The 27,301-nt window shown below is 41.2% G+C and overlaps 1 protein-coding gene across 4 annotated transcripts in view; it reads right to left on the reverse strand.

Annotated features, from left to right (window-relative positions):
• The window catches only part of COL12A1 (collagen type XII alpha 1 chain), a 105,486-nt gene extending 82,333 nt beyond the window's left edge, over positions 1–23,153 (reverse strand). For 3 of the 4 annotated variants that reach the window (XM_075747517.1, XM_075747519.1, XM_075747518.1), the window contains exons 1-13: positions 23,016–23,153; positions 20,316–20,428; positions 12,126–12,242; positions 11,223–11,366; positions 10,262–10,318; positions 9,287–9,550; positions 9,009–9,173; positions 8,394–8,567; positions 7,277–7,567; positions 6,450–7,052; positions 4,815–5,087; positions 2,039–2,311; positions 848–1,120 (exon numbers count right to left, since the gene is read on the reverse strand). In XM_075747517.1, coding sequence (XP_075603632.1) covers positions 848–1,120; positions 2,039–2,311; positions 4,815–5,087; positions 6,450–7,052; positions 7,277–7,567; positions 8,394–8,567; positions 9,009–9,173; positions 9,287–9,550; positions 10,262–10,318; positions 11,223–11,366; positions 12,126–12,242; positions 20,316–20,388 — 2,707 coding nt within the window. In that variant the 5' untranslated portion in view covers positions 20,389–20,428; positions 23,016–23,153. The remainder of the gene's footprint in view (positions 1–847; positions 1,121–2,038; positions 2,312–4,814; positions 5,088–6,449; positions 7,053–7,276; positions 7,568–8,393; positions 8,568–9,008; positions 9,174–9,286; positions 9,551–10,261; positions 10,319–11,222; positions 11,367–12,125; positions 12,243–20,315; positions 20,429–23,015) is intronic. The other variant, XM_075747520.1, reaches the window with a different exon arrangement.
• Between the last annotated feature and the right edge of the window lie 4,148 nt (positions 23,154–27,301).

Below are 27,301 nucleotides of genomic sequence, written 5' to 3' on the forward strand. Positions count from 1 at the left end.
TCCCTACTATAACTCCATTAGCATCAATGGACGAGTTTTCATTCCACATAATTCATGTGTAAGATGTTTTCAAGTGCTGTGCCTATACAGCTGCAGTGCCAGACTTTAGCAACACATACCTGGCCAGCACAGAGCACAGTCATACTTCCTTTCATGGCCTAGGAGGCAGCTTTCCCTATCCTCTGACAATTAACAGATGACACTGAGAATGCTCACAAGGAAGTCTGGGAAATTCTCCACTCGAAGGCAGAGCGAGAGCAGCCTCCCCTCCTTATAAGAAAGTCTTCGGCTCCAAGTTACGCTTTTGCCAGCATTCTGTTAATGCTCAGCTCCAGGTTCTTACTCCTATTAGTTAAAAACGGGATATGATTCATTATTCCTATGCCTAGACTAGATGTTGCTTCTCTAGTGCAAAAATTGTGCCTGAACATCTTTCAGTCTCAGTACAGTAGAAATCCTGAAATTTTCGAATGGATGAGATCCTTTAACATCATTAATTAATCCTGTTACTTTAAGAACAATCTGCCACTAAAACTGCTCAAAAATTGAGAGTTATAAGACAAAATATTTCACTGAGGCTAGTGTGGAAGTACAGTCAGTTTTGGTTGGCACTTCTGGCAATACCTTTTTCAAGAGACCCAGAGTCCCCTCTACAACCAGTGATTTGACCCCACTGTTTTCTCTGATGTAGGTTTGAAAAATCCCTGTAAATTAGGAGAGTGACTTTATGCCTATTTTTCATTCACATATTTACTTCTACAGAAAACTCAGGAAGACGGTACACTTTAAGACACCTTAAATGTCAACCAAATAAAGGAATGACTATACAGAAACAATAAATACTTACCTTCAAGAGTCTCTCCCTCTCCAAAAAGGGCCTCTCCTGCTCCAGAGGCATACAAGGCAGACACAGTCAATGCATACCTAGTGGCCTGGTCTAAGCCTTTCAGCACTTTGGAGGTAGTGTCACCTTTCACAGTCACTTCCTTAGTTTCACCTCCTGCGACTGGAGTGTATGTTATAAGGTACTGCTGCACTTTGCCAGGAGCAGCACTCCAAGACAGCTTCATTGTTGATGTTGTAGCATCAGAAACTCTCAAATTTCTTGGATTTCCTCGGACTGCATATGTCAAAAGATGTTGAAAACAAGTTGAAGCAAGCTTCATTTCTTTATTTTTTAGGTTACTGTGACATAGGACTTAATGCCGAAAAGGTAATTCCTGAATAGTATGTATTGATTGCTACAGCATAACGTTACTGTAATCAGGATTGTACAATTCCATCCCCACCCTCCTTAGTCTTTTTGCTCCTATTTTTTTCTATTAAAACAGAGTCAGTCCTGGAACGCTCATACATAATAGCACCTAAAATATATGCTCAGCTTCAACACGACAAGATCCATGTTGAGGTCACTGTCTGAAGAATCACACCAAAGATCACCAATGAAATGTGAAGTTAACACATTGTAGTTTCCTACAGAGTTCTTTTTGTTGATAGTTTTTTCTGGTTTCCACTATTTAAAATCTCAGTGAAGTTTCACCAGTGATCAAAACATTCGTACTATCTCTGTACTCTTAATAAGGCATGATACTTGTTAAAGGATCATGCATTTTCGTACAAGTTAAGGCTACCATGCTAACTTTAGTAAATTAAATGTTGCATTCGTTCATTTTTGCTAGCCGTTCAGAACAAAGTGCAAACAGGGTCTGAATTTGCTGAAAAGAAATATATCATTGACAATATGAAGAATCATGAGGACAATTAATTAAACATACAGGTAGATTCTTCACCCAAGTTACCTTGGGCCATATTAGGTGTTGCAGGTTCAAAAGACTATATTTTAAAATGAAGCATTACAATTTTGATAAACTATATTGTCTTAAATTACCTCTCAACTAGACTTGAGTAATTTTATAATTCTCTGTTCATCTGAGATAATACATATGGCCAATATGGATTATTTTCTTTTTAGAATGAATATGTCAGCATGCAGGGAGTTCTTCTCAAGCTTACTACATTCACAGCATTGATCACGTACCTTCATCAGTTTTTGCATATCCATTCAGTGAATTCCCAGGCCCAGACTGATACTCAGGAATAACAGATACTTCGTATCTTGTATCTTGGATCAAGTTCTGCAGAGTAGTTGATCTGTCGTTTGCTGAGACAGTCACTTGTCTCCTTTCTCCTCCAGTAAGTGGTCTATACACAAGCCTGTACCGTAGGACATTTCCTGGAGCTGGAGTCCAGCCAACTACAAAGCTATCAGTAGTTTCATCTGTTATCCTTAAGTTTCGAGGAGCACCTTTAACTACAAAAAATATACACATATAATTCATAAATACTTGCTTTTAATCAAGTAGTATCTGAACTGAAAACCTTCTGTTAGTTTATCCAGTTTACCAAAACAACAGCTTATATTGCCCTCCCATTGTTTTAAGGTACACAAACCATTATTTACTTCTGAAAATTGAAGGCCAGAGTTATAATCAGCAGTGTAACAAAGTTGTCCCCAAAAGCACATTAATCCCAGTTTATATGACCACTTCTGAAACTTCACAGAATGGTAGAGGTTGGAAGGGACCTCTGGAGATCATCTAGCCCAACCCCCCTGCTAAAGCAGGATCACCCAGAGCAGGTTGCACAGGATCACCTCCAGGCAGGTTTTGAATATCTCCAGAGAAGGAGACTCCACAACCTCTCTGGGCAGAGACACTCTGACTGTGTTTAGCGGTAACAGTAAAACTGAACTGTACGGGACATTTGGGCATAGTGGGGAAATTTCTTAACACAAAAAATTGTATAGGTTTCTTTGCTATGGCCATTTGCTTCTGCACCACCTCCATTTACAGATAGTTGTCAGATACACCTGACTATACACAGGCAGCTCTCTTTTATTTTAAAGAAACAACCAAAGTAAATGCAACAGGAAAAAACCCACCAAAATGATTCTATTTCTTTAAGTTAAATTTTCACAACAGAAATTATATTCATTGCAATATGAGTTGCATTTAATTTTTTAAAAAAGCCTCTGAATTAAGTCTCAAACTCAAAGACAAGAAATAGTTTGTTATCCCAGAAATTAAGGAAAAACTGTGGCAAATCATTTAACCTAGCCTGTTCCTTGACAAAAGATGTAGCAGCTCAGGTTATTTCATATGAACTCAGTGGGCACACCAAAGAAGGACTTGACTCCTCCAACATGCATTGGAATCTAAATCTACTGTATTGCAAGTTGCCTAGCAGTATGTAGCATTGCCATTTAGGCAAAAAAAGGGTTTTGGTTTTGTTGCTTACTATCTAAAGTATAATTCAACTTGAACATTATATGCCAAAAGCATTGCTCTTCAGTGTTAAATTACAGGACTCTTAAGAGTGGAGCAATTAATAATCCTAGTTTTAAAGAAATAAACTTGTTTTCTACTAATCAGAAACATAATACTCAAATTCAAATTCTTTAAAAGCCTGAAACCAAAGTTAGTTGCCAAGAAAGCTGTCTGGCCCAAATTGTTAGCTAGATCTGCATGGAGAGCTGCTGATGTTTACATGATTGCAGAAGAATTCTCTCTTCTCAGATATGTTGGGATTTCATCAGATCAAGATGCTGTCAATTATTTAAGGCAGTATCAGTTAAAACATGGGAACACTGATTATTTTTATTAGTTATTCCTTCTCCTGTCCCTTATGCTCACGAGCCACATATTCTATCAGCCAAGAGTTTGTTTTCCTAAGGGAAAGTTATGCGTGGCCAAAACATTCTGAGTGGTGCAATCATGGAAATATGCACACCAACAGTGAAACCTGTATCTTCCAACCTTAACATCCAAACTAAGCTACTTTATAAATGTGTATTTCTATCAATCCTAAGAGGAAAGAGCAATTAACAAATTTCCATGCTGTTTCTTTTGCTCCCTTGGATCCATTTACGTCACCAAAGGTCACAAATGACAGCATGGAATAATGAAAAAGAGTGGGTCAATATTTTTAAAAGCATGATTTAGACTAGACTGAGTATTCAACTACTGGAATAGAAAATAAAATTCACTGTCATCTTTCTTTTTTAAATCAGTGGAAATGCATCGTAGCAACTCTATCAAGAAAAAGTACAGCTACCATGCTTAAATTTACAGCCATTGATCACATAAATTCACACTGACATCAATGGAAGTTTTGAATCAGTAAGAGTTATTGGATGAGACCCATGAAGTTCTGATGAGAAACAGCTGACCAAAAACTCAACCCCTTTTAGGCCTATGGTACATAAAACAGAATTTCTACTAATGTAAGTTAGATGCAGACACAGCAAATTACATAGGTACATGCTTGACTTTTTGTATTAAAGTCAACACACATTCCTCCATCAGACTCATAGTTGGAATGGAATGGAATGGAATGGAATGGAATGGAATGGAATGGAATGGAATGGAATGGAATGGAATAGAACAGAACAGAACAGAATAGAATAATGGTTGTAAGGAACCTATAAACAATCATCTAGTCCATCTTAAGTGTATATTAAAATTAATACATGCCAATGAATTTATTGACAACACATGACTTCGTTCAAAAATAGGCCACTGCAGAGAAATACAGCATTCATCCAACTTTCAGGGAAAATAAAATCCAATCTTAACAAATTAATGTTGGCCTATTATTGGAATTTTATATCTTTACTAAATGTCGAGAGACAATAATGTTTATTCTTATCCTGCATACCAGTACAGTTTCTCAACCTTAGCTAGCTGTTCCATACGCACTCATTCTCTCAAAGCAAATTCTTATTTGAATATATGACTCTTTTGTGGAGAACCTACCTTCTAAGGTGGTTTCCTCTCCATCCAAGGGAGGGCCATCACCATCTTCATATTCAGAAATCACACTGACTGCATAAGTAGTTTCAGGTAGCAAATTGGTGAGAACTGAGCTAGTACTTGAAGCTGGTACTGAAACAATGAATTCATCTCCACCGACTGCTACTTTATATTTAATGAGATAGGACAAAACCTCAGATCCAGCTGGAGACCAGCTCACTTTGAAACTGTCAGATGTCACATTAGAAAAGACCATATTCTTGGCAGGTACATAAGCTGTATAGAAATAAAAATGCACAGATGAGGCATACTTGCTAGAATAGTTTTTAACACAAAATCTCCAAAATAAATTAAAAATGTCCCTCAATAATTTGATTTATTCTAATTGAACAGATATTTTGTTGCACATACAACAGTACTTGTTTTCTATACTTTCTCTTAGCTATCAAATTTCATGAAGATCATATCTAGGTTGTCTCAAATCATACAACAATGAATAGAAGCACCAACTCAGTGATTTCTAGATCAAACGAGAACAGCCCATCTAAAATAATGTACTTATGAAAAAAGTTAGAATCCGATGATCAATTTGGGTTCCCTCTTTCATATGTCATGTCCCATGAACATCAATAACATTATGCTCTCAATGGGAACTAAGAATCCTTGGGGTTTTTTCAGATCTAGATTAGACATGGGACAAACTAAATCCCAGTATTTTTTCAGGAATGAAGTCAAAGGGGAAACAAGGAACTTGACATGAGGCACAAACACAAACCTGACATCCTGGGCTTGTTTGGGTTGGCCTAGTCAGCCTAACAGTGGGGATGTTAAGACTGCTTGAGCCCTCTAAAACAAAGGCTGCTTTGCTGGTTTGTTCCTCAAAGCTATCCTGAAACAAAAGGCTTATTTTTAAAGACAGTGGGGTTTTCAATACTGGGGACTATTCAATGTCAGTGTTCTACTAAACATAGATAGGGACACCGAGGGTGCAACTAATCATAAGTATCTTAAGCTGACCAAAAGCTGGTCATTTAGGAATCTTTTAAATATTAAACATTATCCAAGCTCACCAAATTTGGATGCATGTGAAGACTTTCATGTGGTACTTCATTTTAGTCTTTACAGTTAGATTGAGATTAATGTCACCTAGCATCTGCTGTCTCAAATTGTCTTATCTAAACCCATTTCAGAGGGCCATTTATTTGACCCTAAAAATTAATCATATCACCCTCTGGAAGTGTTGGCATTTCTCCATTGCCTTTAAAATTCTAAAAGACAAGCTTAGACTAGCTACCTCATTTTGGACAGCTAAAGGAGAATGGCCCTAGTAAGTAACTGTTTTACTGAACACATTGAGCATAAAAGCAGAGCACATCTGGAGGGGAGGGAAAAAGCTATTTCTGCACTAACTTTGTAATCTCCCTTTCTCCATTAATTTCCCCCATTGCTTTTAATATGTTTTAATATGTTTTAATATGTTTGAAAATGAGAAACAAATCCCCAGTTATTAAAATTATCATTTGTATATGGACATTTTTATCAATATCAATTGTCTAGGTAACTACAAGCACAAAACATTGGTTCAGAACTCTTTTCATTTCATTTCCTACATTTCCCTAAGTAATAGTTGTTACTTACATTTTTTCCTTATAGCAGCCAGTTCCTGTTCAATCCGGAGGCAGACAGACTGTGTAAGTTCAAATGATATTCTTTGAAAAGCATCAAAATCTTCCACTGTGTAAACATGGGTTTCAGCAGGAGGTGATGCAATTGCTTCTAATTCTGTACGCACTGCATCCTTCACACCAACTGCAAATATTTCTACATCTGCATCCCTCAGCTTTATTGCAGGCTCTTTAAAAGCATCTGATGATTTTCCATCAGTAATAAGAATCATGACTCTCGGCACATTTGGTCTTGATCCTTTGCTGGTAACAAATACTTTCTCCCTCACATATGTCATCGCTTTGCCTGTGTTGGTAGATCCACCTCTGTAGGGAAAGGTGTTAATAGCCTGAATTATGTCTTCCACTCTGTTGTATCTGTTCAAAGAAAACTCCATATGGGGATCTCTGCTGTACTGGACAAGACTTATCTGTACTTTTCGAGGCGATATCTCAAAGCTTTTAACTAACACTTCCAAAAAGGCTCTTACTTTAACAAAATTGGCGATACCAATGCTGTAGGAACCATCCACTAAAAACACAACATCAGCTTTTACATCCACACCACGTGAGCATTCTGTAAAGAAAAAGAATCACCACTATAAACAGATATTCAATAGCCACAGCATTACAATTGTATCTGTAGTTTGTGTATCATACCTGGTTGCTTATAAAGGAAATAAGCCATTCTAAGTAAAGCTGTTTCTTATAAACAATAAAGGTATGATATCAAAACAAACATCAGAGGTTTACACAACAGAAAGCTACCATGTGAAAACAACATAGTAGCTCCTAACTCACCCACTTGAACTTTTACTTGTTGTGTTTTTTCCATTATTGTTATTGGTTCACTGGGGGTCAGTCCTTTCATTGCATAAACATTAATTTGATACTCTGTGTCTGGAGAAAGATCTTTAACATTCAGAGCAGTAGTCTGAGGACCCACACTCAGTACATGTTGTTTTCCACCAGCTATCATTGGAATGAACTGCAGCCGATAGCCGGTTATTTGGCTTGTGGATGGATCCCAAGTGATCCTAATAGATTTTGAGGAGATCTGAGTGGCCACCAGATTTGAGGGAGGCTCCACCACTGAAAAAAATAAAAAGCAAACCCAAAATATTAATTACAAATATAAACAGATTTTCTTCCACAGTTTTATTTCTGGAATAAATCTTTGCTTAATTTTAATAAAAAACACCTCTTTTTTTTTAGCATAAATAAACATAAGTGAATTACAGGAGAGTCCAAATGAGGCATCAGCGAGAGGGTGGAAATATGAACAGTGCATTTGTGGTCCTCTGAGTGTAGCAGAAGTTCCAGGAGAAATGCTGCCTTGCTTTAATACTGTTTCAACCAGAAGTGAAAACTACACTCACAGAAACAGAGTTGAGAGTGTAAATAAATGCAGACCTGAGCAGAGCACTATGACAGTGGAGTCATTTCTGCTGCCATTTTGGTCAAAGAATAACTAGTCACTTAGAATCTTACAGGGCCAGAAAGCTGCAATGGTACAGCTTGATGACTGTGTTTCCTCATCATTCTTCAGTTTTCATTCCTTAGTTCTTGACCTATTACATATTCTGCCCCTTCACCGAGCAGGTGTTTTTTTTTTGCTTTAGTACATTTTTCCATAGAAGTGATGCTTGTGTCCAAACTAACCGTGTGAGACTCTGATAACTGCACATCATTGTATTGCCCTTGAAACAACAGAATAATGCAGCTATTGCAAATCTACTGCGTCACATGTTCTGTTTTCCTGCATTTAAATTCACAAAACCGAGTCCTGGTTTCCACACTTCCTAAATGAGGTAATGGATCAAACTCCAGAAATAAAGCAAGGGAAGTAGGGATAGCCCCTTAAGTATGCATCAGAATACACAGAAGTCAATAAATACCTTTATATAAAGTATCTCACCTTCTTCTCCACTAACCAGTTCACCTAGTTGCTCATCAACACCAGAGCACACTTGCAAGATAATTTCATTCTGTATATCCACAATTCCATCAAAATTAGCCACATTGAACACATGCTTCAGTGAAGGCTGAGATGCAATTAGCTTGAGTTCCTTTGCATCTGCTGCTTTGATTCCTAGAAGTTGCAATAGACAGGACTGTGTTAAGCGGTCATAAAATACAGACACCTGTGAATGTATTCACAGAGTATCAGAACATCCTGGGGTAAAGCTGACCTTAATTCAGTTCTGTATTGTGTCATTATCAATAATCAAACTACAAAATAATGATTAACTCAATGAGGTGACATTTTTAACCTGAGATAAAAATGTAGTATCTTCAATAAGGTCAAGGTCGAATCTCTGCTTGTCAGTCACCTTAATCTCCATGTAGGAGCTACATAATTACTATCAAATTAACACAACCGGTATGTTCCAGTCTGGAGGGCGCAAACAACCCATTTCAAGCAAACACAGGGAAACAGTGCCATAGTGAAATTCTTGAAATACAGAATCTGTAAAAAATATAACTTCTTTAGGAATGTTAATCTCTCAATCATTAGAAAAACTCAACGTACCCAAAGAAAAAACTTCAACTCCTATGTTGCGAAGCTCTCTTGCAGGAATTTCAACTTCATCTTGAGCTTTTCCATCCGTAATGACAATTGCTACTTTGGGAAAGCCTTTTCTTGCTCCAGCAGACTCAGTGAAGGTATTTTGAACCAGGTAATCAATAGCCTCACCTAAAAACAACACCACAAGTTGTGTTTTATTAGGCTTGAATGAACTAGCATTTAAAGAAAATTTGATTTATAAAATGAAATGCTGAATAAACACGTATGTCGGAAATCTGTACCTGTCATTGTGTTGCCACCTTTGTAAGGTATCCTTTTAATTGCATCAATAAGATCACTTCTTCTGAAATACTGATTTAAATTGAACTCTGTTCTTGTATCTGAACTGTACTGAACAACTCCAACTCTCGTCTTCTCTTCCCCAATGTCAAAAGCTGATACAAGGGCAACCATGAAGTCCAGAATATATCTGAAGTTATTTCTCCCTACACTCCATGAACCATCTACCAGGAAAACTAAATCTGTCATTGCACTTATGGAGCATCCTGGAACATACACACACACAAAAAAAAAATTTCTGTTAGCAAATGAGCAATTCTATGCCTACAAATCAGTAAGAAATGTCTGACACAAACTTGGTAGGTAAAAGCCAAAACAAACAGATATTTAGTAGATTGATATTCTTATCTGGAATGTCTCACTTAGGGAAGCATTATTCACATAAATGAACACCCACATGAGCCTTCCAGCTGCCATTACCAAAAGGGAACTGTCACCTAGATACTGAGGTTTGAGACACCTCTCACGCTATTCCACAAGATCTCTTAATGCCACAGCAGATGAAAACTCACATACAAAACTTTTTGCAACAGTTTGATGTTATAGGAACATTTCATTTTGTTACCACTTCTGCTTTGCATCTTTATCTCCCCATAACAGCTGGACAGATTCTTCTGCAATGCCTTTTATCCACAGCACAATGTCTTTTGTTAATAAGACTAAGACTCTCATCAACTTGCTTGGGTTAGTTGCATCAAATTCCTAGCTTCAGTACCAACATTTCACCTTCTTCTTTCAACATAGCTATAAATTCCTTCCATCCCAGTCCTTTCCCAAGTTTTTTTATCTCTGGACAATTTTACAAGTTAACTTCATTGCTAGGTAACCCAGGAACACAGTTTAACTTCATGCGACCCAAGAGCTAGACCTCACTTAGCTCTAAAATGTCAGATAAATTGAAAGACAAAACACCTTACTTTGTAACTGAGCCTCAATCTTCTTTTCCTCTGGTATCCCTGGACCACCTGTCTGAACTGCACAAAGCACATCACAGAAAGAATTAATGCAGGAAATCAGGTTAAATTTGTAAACATCAAAGAAAAGCTTGGAGGGACACAAATCTGACAAGCCTCAGAACATGAAAACATAAAGGCAAGTTATGAAATATTACCTGTACTTACAGATTTGACAACATAGCATTCAGGGCAACACAAAATACAGAAAATGCAAATAATTAAGAATCCTCTGTATTTGTACATCTTGTATAGTAATTTCCTGAAAATTAACTGCAACATCCCTGGATGAAATACTATTATTTCGCCTCTCTACCACAAAGGGGAACTCATCATAAGTAATTTTCCTATGGTTGTTTGGGAAGCCTGAGATACTTGACAAAATGTGTCATAGAAGAAAGTCTGCTGCCCTTAACATTTTTATTTAATTAAATTTATTTTATGTTTTAATTATTACATATAAATTATAAAAAATTAAATTCTGTATTTTATTATGCATATAGATATATTGTGTCACATTTTATTGTTTGATGAAGGTAGTCAGCTTCTTTTTTTTTTCCCCACACACAAGAAGGAGGTCAGATTCATTTGTTACTGAGGTCAACGAAAGTCTTCTCCTTGACTTCAGCAGATGCAGTTTATAGGAAGTAGGTTTAGTTCAAAAGAACTAGTAGCCTCCTGCAGAGAATTCTATAGGGGTTGTCAGACGCAATATATCCATGTTAGTCTCCTCTTATCCCTTGCAAATTATCATCTCTGCTTCTACTGGGAATTATGCTTCATGGAAAAAGGCTGTTCAGACAGCTACATCTGAACAGAGTTTAGGTATGTGGTAATTTTGTTGAGGAACTGGAACAAAGCCAAGTCCTGTGAATGACCACTCAGTTATCTTACTTCATTTTCTAATTGTATTACAGGTACTTACTTGTCAGTTGGCCAAAAACAGGTAAACTCTCCTCTCTTTCATCATATGAAGCTATTGATACAACATACTCTATATCAGGTATAAGATCTGATAAGACAGTTTGGGTAGTGCTAGGTGAAAGAGTAAATTCTTTAGTAGGCCCATCTGCAATAAATATATAAAACAGTTAATGCTGCCTTTAAATCCAGTAATATCAATGACAAGTTGATCATAAAAAGAAAATGCAATAGAGAATAATCTATCTAAAATCCAATGATAATTTTAGAATGATACACTTTCTTTTTTCCTGAAGTATGAATTTTGAAACATGAAACTTCAAACTAACCTGTTTTCAATAGTCAACAAAATTACTGAAGTGTTTAATAAATTCCAGGAAATTTGAAACTTAGACTGCACATACAAAATGTACTATCATCTAACAAATAATGGTCCAGTTCTGATTCAATATCACTTTTACGCTGATTATTTCTCAAAGTGAAATAGAATAATGGGTGTCTTAGCCATTGTCAGGAAGTTATATGACATCACTGTGTCATTACCTGACACATGCGGTATTTCCCCTGGGAGAAGTACTTGAATGAAGTACAATACAATTCCCTAACTTTAAGGTAAAAAGCATAGAAGAGGAGCAGAGTGATGATTCTACCTTCCTTTTGCTCCTTGCACAGAAAAGACATCCAAAACTTACTATTTGCAGTCCCCAAAGGGTAAACACTATGGTACGAAAACTCTAACTTGGAACAATCACTGCTTCTTCCTGTATGCCCTTTGCTGCTACCCAGTCTCGATCACAAACTTCAGGAAGATGTTAATACCTACTTTCATACCTAAGTTAGATATAAGTAAAAATAAACCGAAGTTTTCAAAAAAATTCATGGCATAACAAAATTGTACAGAACTCACCATTTGTTGGAACCACAGTTATCCTGTAACCCACTATTGCATCTGGTGGCCTTTTCCATGACATTTGAACATTATGTTCATCTATAATTGTAAAATTCAAGTCTGTCGGTGGATTAACTGCAAAAGATTTATACCAGGTGGATGTTTAAAAGATGAACAAGCTTTGGCAAATGAATAAATAAAATAATTTTGAGCAAAGCTTACTAAAATTGTCTTTGCATAAATTTGTTTCCAACAAATATAAAGATATGTTGTTGGAAAAAGAGTAAAATAAAAGCTGACAAAATATGACAGAACATCAAAGAGTATATGCATTACAGAGGACAGCACAGAACATATGTTTCTTGAGTTGCCAAGACATTCAAGAATGGCCAGCAAAATCAAGCACAATAGAAAACACATTTGGATACATGTACAATGAGTTCACAGATAATCACCACATATGCAAACATTTCACATAACAATTAAAGGAAATTTTTTTACATGCTGGGTGCAATCCGTACAAGCATGCCAAATCACAACCTGCTTACAATATCATGAGATCATTTAGGACATTGAGAACACAGTACTCTTCAGAATTAGACATCAAAGAATTGATCGCCTTCTTAATATAGTCTCTGCATAGTCATATTTCTTATCAATTTCACTGAATCTAGAAACTTGGCAGAGAAAAAAAAAAGATTTGGCATTTAATGTTCAGTAAAACAATTTATCTAGGGTCTGGATATGAATATACATATAAAATGTATATCAGTAATAATGACATACTGATGTATCATTTTATTTCAAAATATGGAGAGCTCCAGCCCTTTGTTCCTAGTGGCATACTTTGCATATGGCTGCAAAGGACTCAGGAACTAAAGGGGATAATCAATGGGGTTAGTAATGGTCGCAATTTGCTGAAATATTTGAGCTGATGCGAAAGTGCACAAAAATAAGATTCTACCTGTTTACACCAGATTGCTGTACAATTTCAAAGGTGTAAACTATTGCTTTCATGTTCCCTTTGCAGCAGGTGTACCCATACTAGTAGTGGCATTTTAGCATAAAATGCCAGTATGGTTTCAAACAACACAATGGTTAATTATGAAAAGACAACATCAAAGTATATTTATGGACATTTATTTTACAGAATTTATAGAAAACAGCAAAGAGGGCACCAGTGATCTGAACAAATGACTGCAAATAAAACTTGTAGGAGCTGATGACAGAAGTAACTGAACAGTACAGAAAGAAATAGTTTACATACGCTATTTTGCAGCATCATGCATATGTAAATGAAATGTTGATTATTATTTTTCTAGCTTCCCACGATGGACAAAAGCCTCCATGTACAAGGTTCATTACACAAAGACGTTTCATAAATATTTTATAATGATATTCTCTTTGTAAAATTGTCATGCTTATTCATGCAGTATTTTACTGACTCACTGTCAGTGCATGGTAGGTGTATTATATATTATTGTTTAAATAGTTCTACAAAGTAAGATTAGATTCAGCCATACTTTCCTTAACTACTGTGAGACTGTTTTGCAGGCATTTTTAACAGACAGATCTTCTCTGTTTCATGGAAGATCTCCATCATATGTCAGATTTTGTTTTGGTTTTGAGTGTGATTTAAAGAGCAGATAAATAAATGCTAGAATGTGTACTTATGAAAAGATACTGTCCAATTGCAGAAAGTAATACTGAGCTCAAAGAAACTGGCAACCAATTGTGTAGGGTTTTTTTTTTCCCCCTTTAATTTACTGTCATTTCCAACCATAGGATAATATGGCTTTGTAATACTGATACAATAGATACGCTAGTACTGAAGTCAATGTTATTTTTCCTGTTGTCCATACACAGGCAGTGAGATTAGACCATTAACCTGCATGCACAGTTTATTCATCATTCGGTTTATGAATATCACAATGCTAGAGACAGCAAGGTAGTTACTTAGTATCAAAATCATGCAACACGTGTTAATAGTAAAATACATTTAAGTGATAAGAATATCATTATAAAATATCATTTCAGTAGCAATGGCTCAGGACAAATTTAATGCAAAGGCAGAGACAACTGACCTGAGCATGCTTTTTAAAAAAATTCAGTACATGGAAAAAATAGCGCCACCAACCTTGCAAGTAAATTGGCATGTTGCAGCAGAGACTTTAGGCTTTAACTGCTGAAGGACAGCAGCAGCCCAACTTGTTGATATCCAACTGACCGGATTCCAGATAAACTGAAAAAACTGACTGTGAGGAAAAGTCTTTAACATTTTAAAGGATTTTAATCCGTTTTATGAAAATTCAGATGTAGATCTTGGCAGGTAACAAGAATAGTACATCAACACATAAGTGACGTATCTGTTCATCCAAGTGTCCACAGCCCTTTAGAACAACAGTGTTGCAGGGGACCTCAGAAAGTCCCCTTGTCCATCTCATGGCCAAGACATGATCAGCCACCCCATGTCATTCATGACATGTTTGCTCAGATCATTCTTAAAGACCTCCACTGTTGGCAAGACTGCCAGCTTCCCACAGAAGTTACTTCAATGCCTCACTCCCTTTATCATTGTAAAGTTATTCCCAACATCTAATCCCACTCTTTGTTGCTGCACTTTAAATCCATTAATTCTCAACCTGTGGCTGGCTTATCAAACTCAAGCATCGAATACTCCTCCCACTGAAATCCAAAAAGGAACCTCGCCTGAGTGAAGAAAAGCCAGTCTGGATCCAGTGTCGTCAAAATGTCTTCCGGATGGCCTGTGAGCTTTTGATACTCAAACAGAACCTCCAAAACATTCATGGACCTTCACACAGGTCAGATTTCACCCATGTGAAACCATCTGTGGGGTGAAGACACGGTCGTATGACTGAGAGCAGTAAGTCAATCTGAAGTACAGCAAAATGTTTAGATGACAAAAACATTATTGCAATAGTCAAACAGGGCAACTGTTACTCCACCTTATTAAAATTCCTCTTCCAGAAGCTAATTCACCACTGGAAAAATAACAGAGCTGCAATATGGAATCAGATTAGAGTTCTAGGAACAAAATGCCCCTGGTTGTGGTGGGAGTTTGTCCCATTACAGGGACAAACTTTAAAATTCCTCTCACAAAGGTTTACGAGTAAGCACAGCTTTACTCAAGCAAGGAGACTTGATGTCGGGCTACTAGCGTAAGTGAAGTTGCACATATGCTTACAGTGTAGTGACACTGCTGATTGGTATGTCCCTGTGACCATCAAAATCTATGCCAAACCTCTCACTGACTTGTGGAGGTACATGATCATGATTGTAACATGTGACGATATTATAGCATTGCCTTAATACAATGATTCACTGTTGATGCACAGAAATGTATTGCTCCTCTACAGGTTTCCAGCCTAGTAAAAAAATAACTTACTGTATGACAATAATGTTTACACAGTGTTAATTTCCACCACTCTTAGAACTATAATAGGATAACTTCCTCAGTCAGATATCCTATCTTATGCACCACAAAAGAAAGAAAAATTATACATAATATACTTAATTCATTTCCACTCCTTGTGTTATATACATGTATAATAACAGTATATTTTCTGAAACAAAAAATATAAAGCAAGGTATCTTTCTCATGCTATGTATGTCTTACACTAGTTTATAACAGGTAATAGAAACCTAATATACAAAAGTCTACAGCTTTTTACATAACACAATGTGACTGCTAGATGATCCCAATGAGTATCTTAACAACACAGAATTAAAATATAACCAGAATATCAAGCAATTTAAATCTAGAACAAGACTTAAAAGCAATATAACTTGGAAGTAGCTGCCATCCACAATCCCTATGTGAAACAAAATCTGTAATATCATCACTAGAAAAGACTATAGTTAGCACAAGAAATAACATTAGCCCATGCTAAAATAACATACAGGCCACGGAAGCTGAAAAATAAGCCCAGCCTTGCTCTCACTGAGACAAGCCCTGCTGAGGCTGGAAGAGGCCAAAATTCCTTATTTACTATTTTCTTCATATATGGCATGGATTTGAGGCAACTAACTAGATCGCAACCCCAGTCAAGCTCCTTTGAAGTCAATGTCGCCAATGTGAATGGGAGAAAGAATGAGCTACAGCCTAGCAATGCAGTAAAGAGCAGCTTCTCAGCCTTGTAAGATAGTCATTGCCAATCCCAACACAGAAACATTGCTGCCTGCATGTTTGCATATTTTTATTTTATACACATATATGAAATTTCTTCAAAATACAAGACATAGAGCTCATAAGTGTATTTTGAAAAAAAATCATTTAAATGTATATACCTATACATATAAAGATGTATGTAACTAAACAATTGCATATATATACACACACTCCATGCATGAGTATTTACCAAATTTTACGTGTGTTTGTGCATATATACGTATGTGCGTGTGTGTGTATGTACATACACGCACAGGTACGCTTTGCTTCTAATTAGCAGTAGGAAAAAACAGAGAGTTATACAGGCAGTATATACAAATTCCACATGTCAATCTACACGGTTCGCTCTTTAGGAACTTGGAAATCAACAGTTGGTTTCTCAAAAGATAAAAATCAGACGTCAAAAGGTAATAACATAATGGTCCTACCAACCAGTTCCAAAGCTGAATAGGTGGTTAACTTTAAAAGTTTCAGCTATCCCAGATCATCTCTAAACTATTCAATGAAAACTAATGTACTCAACAAAAGCTTTACTACATTAGCAATTTTCTAATCCTCTGTAACTGCTGTGCTACAATTATTTGTTACTTACTGTATTACATGTCCCGGAAACATATTTTTCACCTGACAAAACTTTTTCTGCACTACACAAAGGTTGCAAGCTTGATTCAGTGATCCCCTCCTTCCCACCTCCAGCCTAGAAAACAGACTTTTCTAGGTCTGAACTAGTTCCTGAAATACTGAAAAGTCAACACCTCCACATGCTCAGTGAGGTCACACAGAACCCATGATTTCCTCATTCCTTTCCTGTGCCTTTGAAAAATCCCTCTGTATTAGGAAACACAACACACTACACAAGCCATGACATCATCATAGCATTACCTTCAGATTATAACTAACAGGTCATTCACATACTAATCTACTTGTCTTAGCTCTGACTAAAATAATGAAAAAAATTCTTATCTAGCAAAAGGACATAGATTTCCCCATGGCTCTTTATAATCACAGAAGGAAAAATACTGACAGAAAGAAATCTTGACACAAGCACACAGGGGTATTGCTTGACTAAAAAGGCAAGAAATAACTTAAACAGAGCATAAAATATAGCATCACGCACAGGAAGTGTAAGCTGAGAGATGTCAGAAAGATTGCAAAATAAGACATGAAGAATTTCACTGTAAAAGAAAGAAGAAAAAATGCTGAGCATGAAAACAGATTTGCTTCTTTGTCCAGGGTAAACAAACAACTTCCCCAGCGAAATGCCATGAATGCATTTAGACTGTATGTTGGTTTTACCTCCTCTACTGCTACAGTGAACATCCGACTAGAAACCCCTGTGTTGCTGAATCTCTGTAGAAAAGCTCTAACACCATTAGTGCAACTGACTGTCTTGCCAACAGCAAGAGAGTACAGGTCTCACGAAGGACTCACAGAGCAGCTGTGATGCTGATGAAGAACCAGTTTCATCCTGGAGGATTTAGGAATTTGTGGACAGCAGTATCGGATAAACACCAGATCTACTCCCAGGGGAGGTGGGAAAGTGAAAGCTGAAGGAAGGCAGAAAAATAGAACTAAGCTTTTCCTTCCTTCTGCTTTCACTCCATCTTCCCACCCCATATCAACAATCTCAACCACATCAAATGGCCCTCTCCCTTATCCTCCTGTTCACAGGAGGAAGTCAGTTCAGCAGCAGGATTTAAGTTGTAATGACACTAGAACTCAAGTAAGATCCAACAAGCAATTTACAAGTTGATGCAAAATTGAAGCACAAAATTACATCAGTGCAGAAGAATGTCCAGTACAGTACAAACAAAAACCACACTGCATAAAGCTCTATGGAAGCAGTTCCCATCAGAACAAGTCCTAAGATACTCCTAGCTTTGAACTTCCATTTTCAGCACCACTATTTCTCACTCCATTTTCAGCACCGCTATTTCTCACTGCACTTCCTACTCAAGACACTTTTCTGCTCTTACTTCAAGACTCTGGAGCTAGGAAAAGTTTCTCCTAGAAATCTGATCACTGTAAAATATGCATTTTATTTAATACACATTGTGAATGCAGAGTAATATCAGTCCTGTCCAGGAGCTCTCTACAACTCACAAGATCAGGCTTTTGCTTAACAATGGTGCATCCATCAACGTGAGATCTAAACAAGCTTGGCCAGCTTGTCTGGCAATGTGTCTAGTTTTACTGTTGTAAAATAACTGTGTGCTTCTCCAAATACATTTTTGTAGCTTTCATTAACAGTACTCAAACTATGATTGGTTTAGCCCACACTAAAGCTAAAAAAACCACCTTCACTTGTATTTAAAAAAAACCTACTCCATGCATGTAATCAGTGGTGCAAGACAACAGCAACATTACTCCAGCTCTGAGTGAGCTTCCTCCTAAGATGAGGAAGAACACACAAACACATCCAACTCCCTTGCTGCATCAAAACTGTACACTTTCTCTGCTGTCTCTGGCATGGCGGCTCCTGCATTTCAAATGCAACTCTGAAATGACTTCAGATGACCTTTTTCAGTTCCTCAGCCAACAACAACACAACGCGAGAGGGAGGCAGCAGACTGATTCTCTCCTAGGGTGACCAGATGTTGCACTACTGGCAGAAATGTCATCTTTTTCCAGAAAGCCAGTGTACTTTACATCTGCGTGCCCCAAGTAAGCACCGCTGCTGGGGGAGGGCAAACACCCCAGAGGCATCTCTGACACGCCGTGCTTTTAGTAACCATCAGCCAAGGTGACCAGGTCCAGACACAGGAACTTGTGGCAGGCCACGATCAGAGAATTTGTTTCAGTTCAATACAGAAAGAGAAGGAAGGGAAAAGAATTGAATTATCAGACACTGGCTTCTGGTTTTTTTCCAATAAATCTGGGGGAGTTCACACCCAGCAGCTCAGTTCACCCTATGATGGAGTCAGGTCCCAGAGGTCAGATCAAGTCATTTCAGTGCAGGACGCTCAGCATCTCTATTTCCCGTGACAGTCACTGCTGGCAGAAATACTGTTAATATGACCAAAGCCACGTAAATTCACACAGAAGACGACAGCAGAGGTTGCCCCCACACTAGCTGTTAATCCACCAGGGAGGTAAATGCGCCAGGGCCAGGCCATTTTGAGCTGCACTGTGGCAAGTGTGGAGGCTGTGATGGGTCTCCTCAGATCTTCATCCCTGCAGCCGGAGGCAGGACACTGCACAGGCTGACAGGGACCTCAGCCTCCAGCAAGACCATACTAGGGCCCTGCAAGGAGGAGGAGGAGGAAAAGAAAGAACCCTTTGGGGGTGACGGCGCCACATGCAAGGCCTGGCCCAGGCCCAGCGGTGCCCAGGACATATGTCATGGCGGCGGCAGCATCTCCCTGGAGGTGTCCCCCAGGTCAGACCCAGCATGCAGGCTGAAGCTTCCCTGAGGGAGGGTCTGGCCGCCCCATGGCTCAGCCGGGGGTCGCCCCACTGAGCAGGGGAGGCCGGTGCACCGGCAGGCCGGTGGGGTGAAGGCGAGGGGTTGGGCCCAGACAAAACACACAGGCGCAGAGAGACAGACTCTGTTGGAGCATTTTATTTCAAAGCTGCAGGTTGTTGGGCAGTAGGTTTTTCGTTTCCTCTCTCAACATAACTAAAGGAGACTCTACAGCACAGAGCCCAGCCGTTCTTGGTCAGTCAGCAGGGCAGCACCACAGGCCCCAGCTGGGCCGCAGCAGTGGCAGCCGGCTCCTCAGGGCGCTGCGCCCGGGCAGCCATGCCAGCCGGCCCACGTCCTGTCTGTGGGGCGGTGTGGACAGCACACCAGAGAGACAGAGAGAGGGAGCTACAGTCCGGCTGACTAGCCGGGAGAAACAGAGCACAGAAGGAGCTGGGCAAGGAAGGAGAGGCGTTTCTCTGAAGGAGAGAAAGAGAGAAGGTGAAGTAGTTACACTCAAAAATGGAGAGGGAGAGAGCCGGTAGCTCGAGGCTGGTTGGGAGGTTTGCTGGTCAGCGGGGCACCAGGGGTGAGGGGACGGGGAGGGGAAGGTTACCTTCAGCCTCGATGGAGGAGAGGAGGGCGGCCGCACACAGAGCAGCGACTGCCGAGCACAGCGCTGTCTTCATTTCTGCCCTTTCAGATCACAACAACATGAATGAATCTGCAGTGATGGGGGTGGGGGGAAAAAAAAGGAGAAAGGAGAAGGAAATGATATGCGTGGATTAGAGGATTGCGTGGGTGTATTCATGAAATATAAAAAAGACGAACCGTGGTTTTCACTTTGTTCCCTTATCCCCAGTCCCCACCCACGGGACCAGGTTGAAACCTCTAAACTTGAAAGCCACCCAAGACAATGACAGATCTGCATGACTAACTGGAGAGTCTCGTCTCGAAATAATGTGCCTTTTGTTGCTGAACCCTTTCCAATCACAGTAAGCACACACGGCTTTAACCTAGTTGGGGTTAATTTGATCAGGGAAGCGCGGTGAAGATCCATGCCTCTGCACAGGCAGGAGCCAGGAGGGAGCTCCATGACTTCATCGCCGAGTGTGATGATAGCTAATTCAGAGGTCATTCCTGCCTTGGATCAACTAAATGTCTCTTTCAGCTGGGGATTTTATTCGGCTCCTTTTTCATAACTGTTGAAGCACTTAGTTAGCTGTGTTTTAGTGGTCTCAAGGCAGTTTGGAAACTGTAATAAAACTTTTTTTGAGGTTTTCCTGCCTACGAATGTGCTATTCTTCATTTCTTGAAGGTCTGAAATAGATTATACAGAAGTGTGTGTAAAACACAACCGAAACCTGACACGTCTGTCTAGCCATGATGTTTCAACATCTGATAATTCATTTACATGTCCCAAGAGAAAATAGATTTAAAATACACTATAAAAAGCAGACAGGCGAAAAAGTCTCGCAATCACTGCAAATAGCAAAATAGGTGGGATTAGGCAAGTTAGTGGTTCCCAGTTGCAAGCAGCTATACCTTCATATAGCTACATGCTCTAGGTCACGTCATGTTACTCCCAATTACTCCAGCAAAGCTTCTAAATTATTTCTAAGTAAAGGCTAATATCCTCATCACATATGCATATAAGTGTTTCTAAAGTTTGGGTTTTTCTAGCTCAGGAATTAGGGAAGGGGTAATTTGTTTGAATAAATTAATAAATGCATCATATATCATAATTAGGCTGGAGGAAAGAGAATTCCAAAAGCAATTAGGCAACAGATTTTATCGGGAAGGTGCCAAGAGCAAAACAAAAGAAAAGTACATAAATCATTAGCCCGCAGAAACAGCCAGAGGGGAAAATACACTTCTGCCATCTAAAGAACTAACCAGCGAGGCACATTTAGTGGATTGACGCTACGGAGATCCAGGAATTTCCCAGTTACTGACACTGAACTTAGGCTTCTGCCAGGCAGCTGTATATACTTTCCTTAGCCACATGCCTTTACTGCACATGAAAATACCGAGAGCTCGAAGAAAAACTAAGCAATGGTTTCAGTCCAATGGTACCTCCAGCGGATAAACAGAAGAGTAATACTGACCGTAACAACTCCCTGACACTAACACAAGAAAGACCAAGGTCAGCATTAAATTGTCCGGAAAGCTCCAAAATCGTATCGCTGCTCTGCGTGGGAAACGGCTGTCCCTGAGCACGTCTACCACATTCTGCAGTGAGTTTAAGCCTTGCCTAAACTCAATGCAAATGGACTTTTGTCCCGGAAATCTTGTGTGGGCTTGGAGTGCCATCTTTTGATCCTTTTGAAGAGCAACAGAAATTAATCATCTCGCAAAGGCATCGAGCAGTTCATCACTGCTGCAGGTCTACCATTCCTAATAGACATTTTTCTTTCATGAAATAAAACGTCTCAGCCAAAGCATTCATTTGCCCACCTAGAAACACTGTTTCCTTCTCACAAACTTAGGTGTGTGAAAGAAAGCCTGGTGGTGGCAGAGAAAAGGTCCTCTCACTGGCTCAGCAGGGACACAAGCAGACTTTGAGTCAGGACTAAAAGTCTCACTGATCTTTAGACACCACTTTTAAAAAAACGGGCTTTCACCAATGCCAATCCAATCTTAGAATAATTCACCCTACAAAAGCTTAGCCAAAGCATTTCCAAACAGTACATGACATTTACCATTTTCAAGAAGAAAAAACAACTTAAACGAAAAAAAAAAAAAACCACTACAGGAAAGAAACCACTACCTATCAAAGGCATGAAAACCTGGAAACAGGAGAAAGCATCCCCAGCAGCTGCACACACAAGGGAGGGAAGCGACAGCTCCTGCCAAAGCCGCAGCGGTAGCGTGCCTGCCTGGAGCCTCCGGCCGGACAGAGCCACCGCGGCCGGCACCCCGCCACCGCGGCCGGCACCCCGCCACCGCGGCCGGTACCCCGCCACCGCCGCCTCCCCGGTCGACCGTGCCCCCCCCGCCCCTCCGATGGGCTGCCCCGTGCCTTCCCCGGGACCTGACAGCCGGCAGCACCTCGGAACGCTCCGCTCTGCGCCGCTCCTCCACCCTTTCAGCCTCAGGCGTGCGAGGCGGCTCTGACATGCCCGACACGCACACACAGACACACGCACACACGGGCTCTTTCCCGCTTCCTATGTCAGCCTTCAGCCCAGCGCTGCTAAGCTCAGCCTAAAGTGCATGAGAAGGGGCTGCGTGCGTGGTGCGTACGGACAGGCAACGGGGGTCGGCCGAGGGAAGGGCAGGGGATCCCCGCTCCTGCGCGGGCACAGACCTTCAGGGGTGGCTGCAGGGTGCGGGGGTCGGTGGCGGGGCAGCTTCTCCGGCGGTGACTCCGGCCGTGCCTGCCGCAGCAGCCGCAGCCGTCGGACCTGGATAAAGGGAGGAGGAGAAAGGATGAAGCTCCGGGGGCACCTTGTGGAAGGAGCAGCAAGTAGCAGCGGCGGCGAAGGAGGAGCAGAAGCAGCGGCAATAGCTGAGCGTAGAGGAGGCGCCTCGATTACTGTAGCTTCCGATGCGAGGGGTCCGTCTGGGAAGACTTGCCTTCTCCAAGTGGGAAGAGCCTCTTCTCAATCTGCTACTTAATAGAGGGCTGTTCCCAGCTCTCAATTTACCCTCGTAAGCGGTTACGAAACTGCAGGGAAGGTGGACTGCTGCCACCGGGTGATATATGCGCTGCTCTGCTCCAGCAAGGAAGGGGATCCACTTCTGGAAACTGGCGCATACCTCCGCGCATTCCTGCGGCATGAGGCGGGCGGCCGCTGCGGCAGCGCGCCCGGGGGCAGGGGCTCGGCCCGCCGCCCCCTCCCTCCCCTCGGCTTCCCAAACCGGGGGCGGGGGGGGGGGGGGACACGGGGGAGCCGTGGAAAAACTGAGTCCCCGAGCACGGCTTCGAGGGACGGCGGCGCGGAGGGTGTCCCCGCGCGGGGGGGCCCGCTCGCCCTCCCGGGGCCGGGGCTGGTCCCCAGGACAGCCTTGCAGAGGGGCGCGGGCAGCCCCGGTCCCGCGGCCGGGAGCCTCGAGGACAAAGAGAATATAGTAATTTTAACACAATTCAGGTGTGTCTGGCCTCCACCCTATGTTGCCTACATACATTAAAGCACCCCCTCGCCACATAGGTGTTCTGCTTCGAGCACAAAGCGCCGCCGGTGCCGGGTGCCGCCTGCAGCGCGGCTCCCCGGGCAGAAGGGACGGGGCGCACGGCCTCCGGCGCCTGCTCCCTCAGACCCTGCGGGCAAACCCGCGCCCGTGGCCCCCGTCTGAAACCCTGTGCCTTCAAAAGAAACTGCACCTCCCAAAATCGGGCAGCCTGTTGGGCGAGAGGCTCCGCGAGGGTCTTCTGTGGCTTGCTCCCGGGGGCCTGCCCAGAAGGGGACACGGCGGGACGTACGGTCCCTTCCCTGCCCCGGGGAGGCAGGTCCCCCAGTCGGGACCAGGAAGGGCTTCCAGGGGACCGGCGCCTGCTCCAGGGCGGCAGCAGGGTCTGCTCACGCACCCGTGGGGAACGGCACCCCCAGTAACGCTCTCGGAAGAGGCTTCTCCGGGACCCCTTCGGGCTAAAATACAGGATGTCGCTGTCCTTGCGGAGCGCGCTGCTTCCCGCCCCCTCGGAGCGGGTTCGCTAAATCGGGACGCGGAAAAGAGATCGGCGAGAAGCGGGGTGGGGGGTGGAAATACGGCGAGAGAAATGCTGCGTGTGTCTGACAGCCGCGGCCCCGCTCGCCGCCGCCCCCCCACGCCGCAGCAGCGCGTCCCGCCGCACCGCACCGCGCCGGGGCCATTCGCGGGGGTGGGGCGCCCCCTGGCGGCGATGGCGGGCAAGGGCGGGCGCGGAGCGCTGCGGAACGGAGCGGGGCCTCCGTGTCCCCTCCGTGTCCCCTCCGTGTCCCCTCCGTGTCCCGTCCTCCCCCCGCCCCGCGAAGGCTCCGGCGGGGCGCCCCGGGGGCCACTACAACGGGAAGGGAGGAAAAGGAAAGGAAAAGACTGGGAAGGCTGGGGAAAGGGAGAGACGGGGGCAATCCCTCGGTGCGGAGGTTAGGAGCCTCTCTTTGGAGCGGTCTGTGACATTTTGGGGGCGTATTGCCCCCGTGTCAGCTTTTTGCACAGACGTGAATCACAGAGCAATCAGGACGAGTTCCAGGCAGGGTGGAAGTGCCTGATAGGGGAAATTAATAGTTTACAGGGGAACGGCTCCTGGGCACTTTTCCGCAGGATTGGGAGATCAAGGACATGTCGACGGGAGGGCTTGTCTCTCCTGAGCTGAATCGGGTTGTCTTCGTTTCTGTAACAGCCCAGTTATCCGCATGAGAACCCAAACGCTGACAAGAAAGCGATAACCAGAAGACGTGTGCTGACATTTCCAGACACTTTGGAAGTGAGTCAGCTACTCTTAGGGACACACCACAGCTTCAGCTGTCTGGTATTGATAAAATGCACTTTCCAAAAGCAACATCTCCTCCGCTGATAAACTTTGAAATACTCTTGGCCTATTAACCCCTCGCCCAGCTGTTGAGTTGGATTTTCTCTTTTGGCATTTTGGCATGAGGAATTTCATTTCTTCCCATCCAGATCCGATATGTACAAGCAATATTTCTAAGAAATAATACTTTTTTAAAATTAGTAATTTAATTTCCTGAGTGAACACATCAAGAACACCAGTATAAACCTGGTGTGAACAATATTTTCAGAAGAATGGATATTAGGAATTACAATGAAATATCCTTCCATAGGAAGTGAATTAGTGCGAATGAGGTATTTTTATCACTTGTCTACTGAGACAGTATTTTTTACAATGTACTGTGGATTTTTCATCATATGCTAACTGAGAGTTTTTGTTATTAGTTAAAATCAATTAATGGAAATAATTAGGATGGAAGAAAATATGTATTATTCTATGCAAAAGTTAAATCACTTGGAACACTTATTTTTAAATATTTAAATAATTTGGTACAAAATCTACAACTGTATTTATATGAGTGGAGACTTTGAAACTAATAAGTCTCTTAGGGGTGCAAGAATCTCAGACTCTCCCTCATAGACCTGGGTGCTGCTGAGGAAACTCTCCCGTTCCTCTCAGCTGACCAGCTTTGCCTAATTTCTTGGCGTGAAATTAAGACTCGAACTGGCAAGAGCAAACAATTCATTGACTCCAAGGGCAGAAGGATTTCATTCTTATCCTTAACTCTTTGTTCTAACCATTCTAACCGTGTCTGTCCTAAGTTCTTTTACATGTAAAATACATGAACAAATTGCATTTAGGGCATGTGCTTCCATATATCACGGTAATTAAATGGGTTGTTTTTAATCAGCTCTGTTGCTATGTACATTCATAGTCTGAGTACATAATATGTGATGCAGAAGGCATTTCTGAAATGCATAAACATTTACTAACACTCTCCTGTCTGCTTGTTTCTTAGACAAGTGTTAAACACATTAAAACAATGCACTCCAGCTCTGCAATTTTCTTTGCTACCTAAGCTGAATACATTGAAACAAATTTAAATACAAAAATCAAGATTTTAATTCATATTTATGCTTTTAATAATATTGCCCATTTCTGGTGTAGGTATGTGATAGTAATATTGCAGATAAACAGGAATTTCTTAGAAATTTTGAACTACTTTAGGGTCTAGAGTAATTCAAGATACTCTGTGCTTCTGGCACCTTTTTTTTGTTTCCTCAGGCTGCATTGCCAGGGCAGAATAAAACAGGACGTTCTGGATTTTAGCACTGTAAACTTTGAATATCTTTTTCCATGTGGATATCACACTAGATTTGGCCTCTGTGGCTTCCTGACAGTTAGTTGCATCTGCTTTGTATATGAATATGCTAAATGCCTTATTCATATGTATATATCTATTTGAGTATATGTTTTGCACAGAGGAAGAATCAAAAAAAGTGTCAGGTCTTTGAACATTAAACAATAAATAGATTCAGCATTAAGTGTTGTTACGCAAGCAAAACTATGCTGCTACCTACCAGTGGATTACCTACATCTACCTGGGAAGTACTGGTCAGTCTATCACTGCATCTGTCACTACAGTGTATCTAAATTGAATGTTGTCTTAGTACAGTCATTTAGGAGGTCCAAAGGATGGCCTTTCCAGTGTATTTTGTATTCCCTGTTAAATCGGTCATAAAGCTAATATTGCACAGTAGTATATCTGCATCCATAAAATGCAGAAAGTCAAAATACAGCAAACCACTTCCTCCAGGTCCTGCCTTCTCTGAGAGATTTCCAGTCAATGGCATGAGAAGAACTCAGTCTGGTGTTTATTTATTCGGATAATTTCATTTCAGAACTGGTATTCAGAGAGCAGTACTAGTCTGACCTCTCATGATGAGGAATGGCTTCTTATATTAGCAGTGCTCTGAGAGGGCTCGTTCTATCTGAAATCTACTCATTTAGTGGAACAGCTATGGAAGCAGCGTCCCTGGAGAGTGTTACGGCCATGAAATAATTATCTACCTCACCAGGTATGTTTTTCTTAGCAACTATTTATTTCTTTAATTTCTCTAACTGGCTTTTTCCCATCATGTAATGCTCTGAAAGTAAAAAATTATTGT

The sequence above is a fragment of the Balearica regulorum genome, chromosome 3 (assembly GCF_011004875.1).
Source record: "Balearica regulorum gibbericeps isolate bBalReg1 chromosome 3, bBalReg1.pri, whole genome shotgun sequence".
In the NCBI taxonomy this organism is placed as follows: domain Eukaryota; kingdom Metazoa; phylum Chordata; class Aves; order Gruiformes; family Gruidae; genus Balearica; species Balearica regulorum.